Source organism: Silurus meridionalis, chromosome 8 (genome assembly GCF_014805685.1).
Source record: "Silurus meridionalis isolate SWU-2019-XX chromosome 8, ASM1480568v1, whole genome shotgun sequence".
In the NCBI taxonomy this organism is placed as follows: Eukaryota; Metazoa; Chordata; class Actinopteri; order Siluriformes; family Siluridae; genus Silurus; species Silurus meridionalis.
The window spans coordinates 16,660,680-16,676,300 of NC_060891.1; the positions used below are offsets into that span (position 1 = coordinate 16,660,680).

The 15,621-nt window shown below is 37.9% G+C and overlaps 1 protein-coding gene across 1 annotated transcript; it reads right to left on the reverse strand.

Moving 5' to 3' along the window:
• Positions 1 to 1,914: 1,914 nt before the first annotated feature.
• Positions 1,915 to 9,398, reverse strand: adpgk2 (ADP-dependent glucokinase 2). The gene is made up of 6 exons (XM_046856560.1): positions 9,110 to 9,398; positions 7,732 to 7,891; positions 5,787 to 5,977; positions 5,588 to 5,684; positions 4,977 to 5,113; positions 1,915 to 4,147 (listed from the first exon to the last, which is right to left on the reverse strand). Exons 1-6 carry the CDS (start codon positions 9,297 to 9,299, stop codon positions 3,477 to 3,479), a joined length of 1,446 nt encoding a protein of 481 aa, XP_046712516.1. The 5' UTR covers positions 9,300 to 9,398; the 3' UTR covers positions 1,915 to 3,476.
• Positions 9,399 to 15,621: the final 6,223 nt, after the last annotated feature.

The following is a 15,621-nucleotide window of genomic DNA, read 5'->3' on the forward strand; positions in this document are numbered from 1 at the left end:
GTGAGTAGGTTATATTTTATTCACATTTTAATGTTTTTGTCATGTTATTAGACAAAATTTATTCAGAACTGCTCTAGATGATGTAAGTGGCACAGTTGAGGTGGTAGTGTAGAGGTTTGAAGCTTGCTTTAGTAAAATGGTATTCACTCTCCATATGCGAAATACTTCTCTCTCTCTGTAATGCCACCCATTGTTATATTGTGTTTTTGTATAGTAATATGGTTTCTATAATTGCGACGTGATAGTGGTGGTAAGTCCCCACTGAAGGCCCAGGTACCAAATTGACGGCCCGCCACAAAGGAAACGCATTCATGCAGTTATTTCTTAGCCATTCATGTGGCAGCAGCCCAATGCATCATATAATGCAGATGTTCATGTTCACATCAAACATCAAAATGGGGTTCTTAGTGCCAGGCTGTGGATAAGGTGTTTAACTACAGATCAAAAGGTTGTAAGTTTAAATTCCAGCACTACCCTGCTGCCAACTGCAGGGCCCTTAAGGAAGGCCCCCTAACCCCCAGCCGCTCAGATATGAGCCCTTCCTCTGACAGACAGGTGTCACTCTTAATGATGCTGGCATGGTCCATTGAGCTCCATCCTTATTGTTTACTTTATTAGTAACATATTCATGCATTCATAATTAGCAAATCAAGTGGCAGCAGCCCAATGCATTATTTAATGCAGATAAAGGCCAAGAGCTTCATGTTCACATCAAACATCAGAATGGGGTTCTTGGTGCCAGATAGGATGTGGATAAGGTGTTGGAAATTTCTGATCTGAGGTCCTATGTTTAAATCCCAGCACCACAGTGCTGCTACTGGAGGGGCTCTTGAGCAAGGCCCTTGCAACCCTCAACTGCTCAGATTATTGTAAGTCACCCTGGAAAATGGTGTCTGACAAATAATTTAAATGTTTTGTTAATTTGCTGATATGGAATTTTTCATCCACACCAGTCTCTAGAGTTTTATACAGAATGGATATGAAGAACAAAGTGTGTGTGAAGGGGTCTGCAGATTGAAGTACCTTACTGATGAGAAATCTCAGAGGAGAATGACCAAGCTGGTCTGAATAGACATGAAGGCCACAGTACCTCATAAAAGAAGGTAAACCTAAACTGGTGAGTATTGTTAGCATTGTGCTACCAGTGCTGACAGAAATAAAAAAGGAGGGACCAATTCCATATTACTGCCATGCCATTGGAATAAAATGATCAATATCACATTTCACATATCACATATGGGAATTATAGTCATGTGTACACAAACTTTTGACTTTATAGTTTACATCATATTCTTAATTCTATCCAGAATACATTTCCAGGGATTGTACTGGCATCCCATGTAGGATTCCAGTTGTAACATGACCCTGACCAGAAATAAAGCTTGCTGCAATTGTATTCATCAATTTCATATCCTTTAGACATATTAAACATTACAGGATAGAATTTACTTTTATATGTGCTGAACATTTTAAATTTTCAAGCAATAGTTTATTTTACTGCAAACACCATTTTTGCAAAGATTTTACTAGACTGTATTCAATTTTTACTACAATTCAAAAACTCTCAATAATTTTTCTTTACATTTTTTTTTTACAAAGTTTGTAGGCTTATACTCACCAAGCAGAAGTAAATAAGCATGAAATGATTGCCACAATAATCACAGGTGTTACTGTGATGTTAAATGTTACTGTGTATTTACCTAGATTTAAATAAGATTTAGTCCGTCATTCTGGAAACTATCTGCAATATAAAAGCAAACATGTCTTGATTACTTGGGATGTTTAGTGGCATCAGTGTTGTCAAACTGGAACTTTCTAGATTTCTGGCTTCACCCTGCACTGTTCTTGTTGTTTCGAGGTCACAATCTGCAGTACAGTATTTGATGCCAAAAACACAAAATGTCAGCCAGCATGTCAGAAATGGAATGCAAGGTTTAATTACATAAAAATAAAAAGGAGCAATTCAGAAACATACATCTTCACCTGTAACCCAGCTCTTTTCATTCAAACTTGGTACAGTTATAAAAACAGAACAGGTAAAAGGGTGGCTTGTGCACTGCCGCACCAGACACAAAAGATTTGTGTACTTGCACTCAAGTATGGCTCATTACTGTGCTACATTTTATTCTCAAACATCAATCATTACTCAAACTTAAAACTATCCCTATGCATATAATTATACATGGAATTTTCAAAACAAACATTGCTTATTTTTTACTTCATGCAAAATTAAATTATTTCACTTCTGAGCATGTGGTCAGTCATTAAAAACTCAATAAGAGTAAGGCTAGAATAAACATCATCAAGTCTGCTATTGTGTTCAGCTTAACTGCTTCCAAGTCAAACAATGTGAATTCATAATAACAAGGCTCGATATTTCCCTGAGACACGATGGACTCTCAACAGCTATGTGTATGACGCTCACAGGCTCGGACGTCTCCAACACTACTTGTGTCTCAGACAAATGGGGAAACAGCAAAACATTTACCCCTTCCATACTTTAGTCAGTCAACAGATTTCATAGAGATCATGTGATAACTAATTCTTCCATAGGCACAGGAGGTAGGTAGATAATTGGTTCATTCTGCAGGTACCGAGGATTGAAAGAAGATGGAAGTTTGGAAAACCCATAACATACTAAGCTCGATTTACATTCCTGTTAATTAACCATAAGCATGAAATGAATAACTAGAGCATTTGGTGTTCCCTGCAGGTGCCCATATGTTGACTGAGAAATCTTAGTGTGATGAGTCCTTATAATAAAACATTTCTCAAGATTTTGAGATGGAAGTTGTTGTTTCTGGTGGTTTAGTGGCTTTGCTATAATATTTCAATAAACAAAAAAAATGCAGTTCAAAAAAGAAAGAAAGAAAGAAAGAAAGAAAGAAAGAAAGAAAGAAAGAAAGAAAGAATGAATGAATGAATGAATGAATGAATGTCTGGCTGTAATTTCCAAAATGCATTCTCTCTATGCCATCAGGTTTAAATAAAGTTTGGTATAAAAGAAAATGTATGTATTAAAAAAACATAAGAGGTGAAAGAAAATAAAAAGAAGAACATGTCAAGTAAGTGGTAGAATAGTGTGGCATTACAAAGCACTAATAATAAGTGTGTTGTAACAAATTCAATTAAGAACACAATGCCTACATTAATAGAGACCTAACAAGTAAAAGAATGATAATTCAATTCATTTGACTCTTGGTCAGGCTATAGATAAGCATTTTGATCCAATTCACATCAAAATTTCCAGCAATTTGGTTAATGGTTAAGAGATGACTGCCACCAAACACAAGAATATTCTATGGTATAAAATTAAAACGCACATCTGAAGGTTTTATATGAGAGGCGTAGAAACAAAGACACGTTGGTGTTGCACTTGGTGTGTAAGGAAAATAGCTTAAAATAGAAGCCTTCATATCTGTGGGATGTCTGCACAATGGAGCCAGTTATTCTGAGTTCACTTCCCTTTTTCTCTGTTAGATCTGCAGCACCAGGCCCGCAGCGGAGATGTTGTCTCCACCCCCCGCGGTCTGATACACCTCGGTGCACACAAGTACTGGAGCCACACAGATCTCATATTCATCCTCGGTCCAGCAGGAGACAGGCCGGGACTCCTGCAGAGAAATTCGCTGACTGCCTTCTCTCCTGCTTACAGAGAACGACTCATCTAAGATGAGGCGCGCTTTGCTGGGGTCGATGTCAGCTGAGCCACACACATGACGGTTGGCAGTGAGTGAGGCCTTGGCCGTGGCGGACATGGTGTTCTTCCACTGAGAGCCGTGCTTGACAATTATCGCCTGGAAGGCCAGGGTGTGAACGTGTAGCCTTGTGAGTGGTCGACCGCGTCCGGCCTGCCTGTGCCTGAGGTTGATGACTCGATAAAGCTCACGCATCTGGTCCAACACGGTGGCCACGCGGGGGTTGGGGTCAGACAGCACGGTCACGGTGCTGCCACGCAAAAGGCTTAGCAGGTTCGGCAGCTCCTGCTCGTTCATACCCAGAGAGTCAGCATGAGGCAGAACAAGCTCTAGCAGGTCAGACATAAGCGCCTCATCAACAAAACTGGCCATTTCAAAATGCACATTGGTCTGAGGCGAGGCTGAAGATAGCAGCTGAGCCAGGCGACTCAGTAAAGCCTCACGCTCTCCTGGAAAAGAGTGATCAGCTTATCAGCTTATGTCAGACACACACCCTGCCTTGTAAATACTAAACATACTTTTTTGATAAATATCGACTGTGTAACATTTGGATATGTTTTTGCATGTAAAGCATGATCTGAAAATTAGCAGGAACGTATAGTCGTTATGAAATGCTAAAAGTCCAAACCAGTGCAACAAAAAATAAGTTACATGCCGATTTATTATTTATCTTCAGCACATCTCTAGACCTCCCCTATGATCTCAATCCAAACATCAATATGACGAGTGTGTGAGGGAGTATGTATGTTCAGCTAATCCTGCTTTTGCTCCAGGGCACAATGGTACAGCACAAAAGCTACAGCAATATTTTCCCATGGTGGCTGAAAGATTACAGAGGCCCATGGTGTAGCAGTCATTCATGCTAAACAGTACTGACATGAACAAATAGATATTAGAACAAGTATTCAATAATTGTCCGATAAAATTCAAGCCTACTACAGCAGTAACATTACAAAAGCATATATTTTGCATATACAACTGGTATTACTAGTATTACTACAAGCTGTAGAAAAAGCAACTTATCTTACATCCATCAAGATACTTAGAGCTTTGCTATAATCTGTATAAAGATAAACTGTGGTGTATTTGTAGCGTCCACTTATTTCAAACAGATAAAACGTTTAGAGCTAAGTTGTTCTTCTCAAACCTTTCCTAAACAATTGTTATATCTGTACAACTAATTGTCATAACTGGTTGTCTATAACAAATTCATATAACTAATTTAAGTTTAAAGCGCTATACAAACTGAATGGAATACACATGAATCACTGAGCCCACCTTGCCTGAATGGAAAGTTGTCCATCATCTGAAGTCCTCCCACCACCAGCAGGTCAGGGTTAAAGCTTAGCAGCTTCTTCTCAAACTCATCAATCGAGTCTAAGTATGGGTTGTGGTCATCACTGTGGATAATGTACCTGTGAACAAAAACATAACTTAGAGCCAGTGTCATTATTGTTCCACATTCACAGGAATCTGATGAGCCAATAAAGATTAAAAAAAGATTCTAAAATGATCCAATATCCTGAACAAATCAACTGCATTTTACATAAAAACTTTAATTATAGCACTGAGCCATGGGCATTGTTTGTTCCATGTTAAGACAATTTGTGAGCAATTGTACATAAACATTCCAGAAAGAATTTATTACCAAACCGGATTTACTGCATCGATCGGGGGATAACAGCAACAGGAATGAAGGAAGCTTAATTATTAAAAAATTATTCACACTCATGCAGGTTGTTTTGAAATTCTAACTTCAGGTGTTCCACACAAATACCAGCCTGTCTCAAAGACACAGACTTACTCCTCAGCCACAAACATACTGGCCAGACTTTCTTGTAACTAAGCCTCACCCTGCAACCTGTAATAAACTCTATCAAAGTGCTGACCTGTTGGCTCTTCTGGAGGTATATTGTCCCCATGTTGCCCCAGAGGGATACTCTAGGATCAGATGAATATCTGGTTCTTCCACTGTTTTACCTGCCACTACAATAAGAAAGCAAAATTATAAAAAATAAAAAAATAGAATGATGGCATTTTCATAATATGGAAATAAAGATGAAGGCAATGGTAGAGTTAATATCTGACCTGTGATACGTTCTGAGAGGTAGTCATTAAAGTCTGGGCTGAAGCTGCCCCCAAGCAGCACGTCACAGCCCTCGCTGGCCATCCTGCCTGCCATCACTGGGGCATTACCCCCAAGTGACCAGCGGTTTCCTGGCAACTCTCGAGAAGCCTCCACCAGCTGACTGAAGAGTGTTTCATTCACCACCAACCTCCTACAGGACAGACATGAGTGAGAAGAAACAAAGAAATTCAATAATAATCATTATTATAATCACTATATGAAGCATTAAAAACATCTAACATTATATAAAAGGCTTGCATTTTTCTTTTATAGGAACCATATATACCTGTATTCTTCTACTGACTACTGTACTGAACAATTTTACTGTTCAACAGCCTATGAACTGGAAAAGTCTAATTCAACTATGTGTAGTTTACTAAGTTTAGTAAATGTACCTATATGTTTAACAAGAAAAGGAACGAGAAGAGATACATGTTACAACATGTTTGTAATTTAGGTCAAAAATGCCCTTGCTGGGACTGTCAGAAAACCTTTAGGCAAGACATACATTTTGTAGAACAATTTCATGGATTCCTCGGTCAACGGGCCTCAGAATGTTTCTCTAAACCTGTTTAATTCTGTCATGTTTTCAGAGGAAATAAACTGGGTTCGTGTATAAGAACAATAATTTTGAACCCATTATACAGGATTATCTCAAAAACCGTATATAGATGCTTTCACATATTATATATGTATAAACACATCTAATATATTTAAAAATGTAGCTCACCATGTATAGTGGTGAACAAGATTATATATATATATATATATATATATATATATATATATATATATATATATATATATATATATATATATATATATATATATATATATATATATATATATATATATATATATATATATATATATATATATATATTTATATATATATATATATATATATATATATATATATATATATATATATATATATATATATATATATATATATAAATATAAAAGCATGACCACTAAATTGAAAGCATTTAGAAAAAGAGTTCAATTGACTAAATTGTATATTTTAAACTGTAGATGGCCTAATAATCAACACAATAAATCAACACAATAAATCAACGCAGCTGCACGGCTTGTGTTCAATCAGCCCAAGTTCTCCCACACCACCCCACTGCTGCGCTCCCTTCACTGGCTTCCAGTAGCTGCAGGTATCAGATTCAAAACACTGATGCTTGCCTACAAGGCCAAAAATGGACCATCACCATCTTACCTCAGTGACCTCATCACATCTCGCACTGCACCACGCTGTCTGAGATCCTTTAGCACTGCTCGACTGGTACCACCTTCTCTCAGAATGAGAGGTAGGTACACTTCAAGGCTCTTCTCTGTTCTGGCACCAAGGTGGTGGAATGAACTTCCCCTAGATGTCCGTACAGCAGAGTCCCTGACTATCTTCAAGTGATGACTGAAGACCTACCTCTTCCTGAAATACTTAAATTAGCACTTACCAAGTTTGTAGAATTCTAGGGTTGTATTTATATTAAGTTTGTAATCTGGCGTACCAGTGTAGATTTATTCATTACTAGAGACTCAAAGCACTTTTGTACGTCGCTCTGGATAAGGGCGTCTGCTAAATGCCGCAAATGTAAATGTAATAATAATAATAATACTGTAATAATATAGTCAATCAGCTTTCATTATGGATTATTCAGCTATATCAAAAACATAGATAACCAACCAGACTATCTATGGAATGGCTGATCATGCTAACTTGTACTTTTTTATCTGTGACTCTTCTTACAATGACAGGCACGCTTGAAATTTGAGTAGTGTGGAACATGCAAATGTATATATATAAACGAGTAGACATGGAGGCGTGCTTCGGCCAGCTGCAGAAGACATCTTGAAAGCTGTTGGTTACCAGGTAAAGTACTATAACACACTCACTCAGAAGCAGCTCCCGGTGCAAAAAAGTAGGCAAAACTCTGAGCAAGCTGTTCCACGTTTTCAATGTAGTCATGGTGCAGAGGCTGATCGGTCGGATGTAGTCCAATCTTGTTCAGCAATGTCACACCATCCACAATGATGTCCACACAGCCCCCAAAGCCTGATGATTAAGCGAGTGTGAGAAGACACAGACATAGCAGTTAACCGGTTTTGCCACTGACAATGCTTCTGCTGCAAAAATCAATATACCCTCATAGGTATATTACATATGCATAATGATTTAATGGTTATAAAGGAAGTTGTATTGGTTTAAACAGAAACTACAATGGTCTCCACTGGTAAATGGCTGTTTTATATTCGTTGATAACATTAAGGACCAATAGAACATCTTTGGCAACTTGTAGATCATATATTGGTGTTTTCTGGATACCAACAGAGACCATTCTAAGATTTACACACTACCATACATAGAAACCATTTGGTAACAATTAACAGCTGATGGTCTGCAATTGTATTCGTAGTGGAAACCATTAGCATTTCTTTTGTTTGTTTTTGTGTATATTTCCACAGACACATGAAGCATTTACACGTATCGTACAGTAGTAACTGTTGAGCACGCAAGCAATAAGATAATGAATTAATAATCGTTCACCATCAGAGCGTTCCAAAACCGATCTAATCTCATGGCTGCCTAATCTTTGACCCTGAAAAATCCAGCAAAGCACATGAGGCAACATTTTGGTTGTCTAGTGTTGCTCACTATATCCCATGTCCTGCACACTTTCCTCTCCAGTACTCACAGTGCAGAGCAAAGCGCTGAGAATGAGATGATTAGTTGGATAGGTTACATTGGAGTTGCAAACACAAACATGCAGGGATTCACCAGGGATTTGGGAACCAGGGTTGGCTTTAGGATTCATGTTCAAATTTAGCATAATCTCAATCTGGGTTTGGAGAGACAGCATAGAAAAGTGGCAGCAACTCCAAACTACATTAAGTTTTCTTTAAAAAAAAAAAAAAAAATACAACAAAAAAACAATTACATTAATGAAATTCTTCAGTAAAGCACTCAAAGGGTGTAAAGTGCTGAGCTGATGACATAATCTGACAGCATTGCGACTGTACACTAATAGACATTGTAGTGTTTGTACTATGCAGCAGCCTATGATTTTAAACTATAATTACTCTATTAATTATTTATAATTGTTCTAAATGGTCAAACTTAATTGTAGGTGCATATCACTTGGTTATGTGAAGAATAATGCAACAGTTCCAGAATTGCAAAAAAAAAAAAAGGTCTAATAAAATAAAGAAACAGATGAGTCCAATGAGAAGAGGATCAGCAGAAGTGCAGTGTGCTGGAGGAACCTGTAGTTACCTATGGCCACTCGGGGTCTGGCGATGTTCCTCAAGCCCGCTTTGCGCTCAGCGCGCAGTAAAGAGGACAGAACAGCTCCCAGCCTCTCATCCAGAACCGACTGAGGAGATCGGAACCAGTAAGCCAACAGCAGCACGGTGAAAGACAAAACTGTGCCATATTTCACACTGGAGCGCAGCTCGACCGCCATCGCACGGCGTTCCTGCTCTCCAAACTCCACCGTGAACAATGAGCTGAGCAGCTGAGAGGCGACAGCGCAGCACAGCCTGGGGGTGGAGTCCAGCGCGTCTCAACAGGAGAAACCACCCTGCTGCTGCTGCTGCGTCACATCCGCGCATGCGCGACTCATAGGCGTCAGAATAAAGGTTTGGTTCTTCTCAATGTAATCGATACGATTTTTCGATACCGAATCAGAATCAGAAAGAGCTTTATTGCCAAGTATGTTTGCAATTACAAGAAATTTGTTTTGGTGACACATAAAATAAAAAAAAGGCAAATAAATGAATAAAAATGTCTAAAAGTATAAAGTTGCATACGGTATACAGAATATTGTGAAATATGCTACTCAAAACCGGCAAAAAAACAACGCAGACTGTACAGATTGTCATTTTTATTCGAGCTTACAATACTGTGCTTAAAAACATACTCTTTTTTTTTGTTATAGATATATTTATTCTTCTGCAACGAAAAGCATTTTTCCTTTTATTTCCAAACATTTCACATAATCATGTTTAAGATATATATTTTTTGCAGAAAAAAAAAAAAAAAAAAAAAAAAAAGCAGATATATATCTGAATAGATCATTGTTGAGACAAAAAGGTGAAACAGTTCAAGTCTGAATTCTTCTTCTTCTTTCTGCTGCTCCCAGTAGGGGTCGCCACAGCGGATCATCTGTCTCCATACCACCCTGTCCTCTACATCTGCCTCTTTCACACCAACTACCTGCATGTCTTCCATCACCACATCCATGAACCTCCTCATTTGTCTTCCTCTTTTCCTCCTTCCTGGTGGCTCCATCCTCAGCATTCTTTTACCAATATACCTCATGTCCCTCCTCTGCACATGTCCAAACCATCTCAATCTCGCCTCCCTCACCGTGTCACCAAAACATCCTACATGCGCTGTCCCTCTAATAAACTCATGTCTAATCCTGTCCATCCTCATCACTCCCAACGAAAACCTCAACATCTTCAGCTCTGCTACCTCCAGCTCCACCTCCTGTCTTTTACTCAATGCTACTGTCTCTAAACCATACAACATCACAGGTCTCACCACAGTCCTATAAACTTTCCCTTTCAATTTTTGCAGATACCCTACTATCACAAATCACTCCTGTCACTGTTCTCCACCCACTCCACCCTGCCTGCACTCTTTTCTTTACTTCTCTAACACACTCTCCAATACTTTGTTCCTTTGACCCCAGGTACCGGAACTTCTCCACCTTCTCCACCTCTTCCACCTGTAACCGCACCACTCCACTGCCCTCCCTCTCATTCACACACATGTACTCTGTCTTACTCCTAATGACTTTCATTCCCCTTCTCTCCAGCGCATATCTCCACCTCTCCAGGCTCTTTTAACCTGCTCCCTACTTTCACCACAAATAACAATATCATCCGCAAACATCATAGTCCAGGGAGACTCCTGTCTGTCCTCGTCCGTCAACCTGTCCATCACCACTGCAAACAGGAAAGGGCTCAGGGCCGATCCTTGATGCAGTCCAACCTTCACCCTGAACCAGTCTGTCATTCCTACTGCACAATTCACTGCTGTGACACTGTCCTCATACATGTCCTGCACCACCCTTACATACTTCTCTGACACACCTGACTTCCTCATACAATACCAAGTTCAAGTCTGAATAACAACACAATAAAAATTTTAATAATTGCAACTCACATGTTGTACTCAAGGCCACATTTATTTTTTTGGTTACATTGTTTTGTTTATTATACGCAGTCATCATGTATCTCTTTATAGTATTTTCTGTATAAACATTTGTATAAACTATATTTATAGACAATATTTATAGACAAACCAATAGTCTACAATCATAATAACCAACATTTGGAAAATACATGGGCACAAATAAGTCAAGTTTATTTCTATAGCGCTTTTCACAACAGACATTGTTTTAAAGCTGCTTTGCAGAATTTAAGCGCGATCTAATAAGACTTTCACTAGGCCTTGCTAAAATCTCTATTTTTAAACCATTTAGATGTTGTTTTGTTGATGTGCCTGAGATCCCTGTAAAAATGGTCTTAATATTATTCTGGATTAAAGGAAACTTCATGAATGTCAAAATGACTGCAGTTCTGTGACTGCAAAATATCATCATCATCAAGCCCATATCATCATCACCCAGAGGTGGGAAGTAAACATACAAATACATTGTTACTGTACTTATGTAGATTTCTCTGGTATCAGTACTTTACTTCACTATTTATTTTTCGGACAACTTTTGACTTTTTGAATTACATTTTAACACAAATATCTTACAATATCTAACACTTATCTTCTCATATTTTCAAAACAGGCTCATTATTTTAGTTTTAATCAATTTTTGTGAAATGTCAATTTTTTCTTCTCACTGCACAAGAAGGCAACAAGAAGTATGGGGTTAACGTGGATGAGACAGTAGGAGTCAGTGATGTAAACATGACTGAGAACAGACACATTCCTGATCACCTGATCATCATCTTTTCTCTGCTTGTGTTCTATATGGTGGTTGTTCAGCCTGGATACATTCATTAGGTAACACAATTTGAAATACGTTTTGTATTAATATATTAATTAGGGCTGTGGAAAAAAAGTCATTAACAACGTGTTAATGCAAATTCATTTTAACAGCATCAATTTTATTAACACGCTCATTTCAGTTGGAAAAATATAACGAAATACATATGAAAGAGGCCTGCCTGGCCGTCGAAGAAAGCTCACAATTTCATCAAGGGCCCCTAGCATCTTAGTCAGGACAGCTAAGAAAAATCCCTGTGTGACTGCAAGACAGCTACAGGATGACATGATGAAGGCTGGTACAAGTGCGTCAGTGGCCACTATAAGACGTGCACTGAATAATCAAAGACTTCATGGCCGGACCCCAAGATGCACTCCACTCTTGACCTCAAGGAACATCAGGAGTCGATTTGAATATGCCAGGAGGAATTTGGATAAAACTAAAGAGTTCTGGGAGACAGTTTTATGGACTGGTGAAACCAAACTGAAACTTTTTGGACAAATGGACCAGCGGTATGTCTGGCGTGCAAAAGATTAGGCTTATGACCAGAAGAATACCATCTCCAAGGTCAAGCATGGAGGTGGGTCAATAATGATGTGGGGCTGTTTTTCTGTAGCAGGATCTGGCAATCTTGATTGTGTACGTGGCATCATGGATTCCCAGAAATACCAAGTCATTTTGAAGAAGAACCTGCCTTCTGTTGACAAATTAAACCTTGGTGACCATTGGATCTTCCAGCAAGACAATGATCCCAAGCACACCTCCAAATCAACCGAAGCTTGGTTGGGGAAAAGATGCTGGAGTGGCATTCTCAGTCACCAGATTAAAATCCAACTGAAAATCTTTGGTGGGATTTGAAGAAGGCAGTTGCAGCACGGAAGCCGTCAAACATCACTGATTTAGAGGCTTTTGCACGTGAAGAATGGGCAAAGATTCCATTCGAGGGGTGTAAGAAGCTTATCAGCACTTATCGAAAAAAAAACGCTTGTTAGAAGTTATAAAAACGAAAGGGCGCTCCACAAGGTACTGAAGCTGGGGGTTGAATAATACTGCACATGCTCATGTGTTACAAGACTTACAATTTTCATTTGAACTCCAAAGTTAAGTGAACTTCTGTTGTCAAAATAACTCAAATATGTATCAGTAAATATTGTTTGTTATTTCATGAGGTTTTTTTTTACCATTTATTTTCACTATCTTTCATCAACATCACTGTATTGTCTATTGAGGTGAGGGGGTTGAATATTTCTGATTGCGAGTGTACACACACACACATATATATATATATATATATATATATAGAGAGAGAGAGAGAGAGAGAGAGAGAGAGAGAGAGAGAGAGAACTCCACTGAAAATATATTTTTAATCAGTAAACATTGTTTTACTGATGTGCCACGTCTCAAATCAGCACCAAAATCCGGCGGGTAGTTTTGTGGCATTTTTTCCTCTTAGCACAGAACTAAAATTATTGACTTTTTTGATCATACAGATAAGAGCAATACAATATTCGAATCTGTAAAGGATCTACTTTTATTTGTATTCACTCATGGACACATAAATAAAACCGTAATCAAAATAACCAAATCCGTATGAAAAAAGAGGTACAGTTTCTCTGCGATCACCTTATTACCCGTCTGTGTGGAAACATCCTGATGATTTACGTAATTTAAAACACCACAATTACTTTAAAACATTTACAATAATATTTTGTCTTCATGCTCTATGTTGGGTATTGTTTTACTTTTGATAAACATTTGCATAAAGCATCCATATTCCTACATGCCCATGTCAATTAGAGTATTTAAAACTTAAAAAGTACTAATTTAAAGTATATTTAGAAAAGATAAAAATGTTTGATTAAGTTTTGTTTAATGTTGAGTTAACCCATGACAAGCATGCCATTAATCGTGATTAAATATTTATAATTAATCCCTAATATTAATATGAAGTGATGTTCTGTTACCAGTGTGACACTAAAACAGGTAATAATAATGGCTACTTTTTTACTTAAGTACATGTCAAAGCCCAAACCTCTTTACTTTAACTTGAGTAAAACAGTTGAGTCATTACTTTAACTTCTACCAGAGTCTTTAAAAACATTTCAAAACAGGATGTGTGTACTTTTTCCACCTCTGTCATCACCTCTCCTTCAGCATGCTACATGCTTGGTACAAGGCGTTGCACAAATGGCACTATGCATAATGACTCACATTTATCTCAACTTAAGTCATAACATTTCTTCAGGGGTGAAGGGACCTTTCTAGACACCATTCCATTATAGCCATACTTGTTTTTTTTTTCTCAAGTCAATTCAATTCAAGTCAAGTAGACATTATTGTCATTCCAACCATCAGTAGTCAGTATGAGAGAATTGTACTCAAAGCATGGACATGTGGCTTTGCATGATTACATGCCATACAGCTGTTATCACTTAGGGTGTACTCACTTTTGTTGGCAGCTATTTTGACAATAACAGCTGTATATTGAGTGATTTTCAGAGGACAAGTTTTATTTCTATAGTATTGTCCCTTAAGAAGATATATTAAAATGGTTGTGAGATGTGATTATATATATATAAAAACAAGAGCCACTTATTGGATTATTCCAAAAGTATGTCATTTCTTCATTTACCCGCTAGAGGGTGCTAAGAGACTCTCCACCATTAGCAGCAATATATTTATTTCCCCACCAATAACGTTTGTGTAACAAATACCTATATTAGATTTATAATTATAAAACACTAAGTAAAAGCATTACATTTTGCTCTTGTGCACAGTTGCCTCAGCAAGATGCTTGGCAAGATCATTTCTTAGCTGTCAGGTCATTCATTTTTGGGATTATATTTTGTGCTGGGCTAAATGTCTGCATGTCTGGTATATTGTATTTAATGTCATGGAAGTGATTGCTTGTAAACTGAGTTTAATAAAATAACAAGACAACTGAAAAAGATGGCGCAATTTACAATCGATGATATAGAATTTTGTGCCATAAACGTTGACAATTGACAGTGATTGACAGTGCTGACAATGTTTGCTTCTAAACTTGACCTAGTAATTCATTTTGGCCCCCCCTGTAATAACCATCCCTGAATTATACAGTATTACTATAGTTCACACGATTCAAAAGTTATACAAAATTCATACAAAAATTTCGTCCAAACTTTTAATGTAAACTAATATGGCACTAATATATTCATAACCACTGTGTGTATTCATTTTCTTAGTTGCAGTTGTGTCTAACTGCTTACACACACTCCTGGAAAATGGCCTATATATTTTATACATCCAAACAATTGTTTATGTCTTTGGATGCGGTATAATAACATTTTGCGTTCATTTGAGCTTGGAAACCCAAACCTGATTCACCATAGCAATGCCCCTGTGCACAAAGCCAGCTCCAAGAAGATATGGTTTAGATTGTTTGGAGAGGAAGCTCTTGAGTGACTTGCTATAGAGCTCTGATCTCAACCCTATTGAACACCTTTGGGATGCATGTGGATGCTGACTGCACCCCAGGTCTTCTCACCTCACCTACATCAGTACCTGCCTTTACTAACTACTGCCTGATGAACACAAATGTCCACAAGCACACTCCAAAAATCTAGTGGAACATTTCCTCAGAAGAGTAGAGGGAATTATATGTTGGCCACAAAGCACATCGCAAACTTTTGGCAATATCGTGTAACTATGTTTGTGACATAAAATGTTGAATCTTGAACATATATGGACTATAGACTATAATGTGTTCAACAAGAGATCAGATTGTAATCACCTG

What these genes read in the sequence shown, in the direction of transcription:
- adpgk2 (XM_046856560.1), bottom strand. Translation starts at nt 9,299, where the DNA reads ATGGCGGTCGAGCTGCGCTCCAGTGTGAAATATGGCACAGTTTTGTCT. An exon ending in GCACCGGGAGCTGCTTCTGA is followed by an intron (nt 5,978 to 7,731) that starts GTGAGTGTGTTA and finishes TCTGTCCTGTAG; the next exon opens with GAGGTTGGTGGTGAATGAAA. An exon ending in CCTCTCAGAACGTATCACAG is followed by an intron (nt 5,685 to 5,786) that starts GTCAGATATTAA and finishes TTCTTATTGTAG; the next exon opens with TGGCAGGTAAAACAGTGGAA.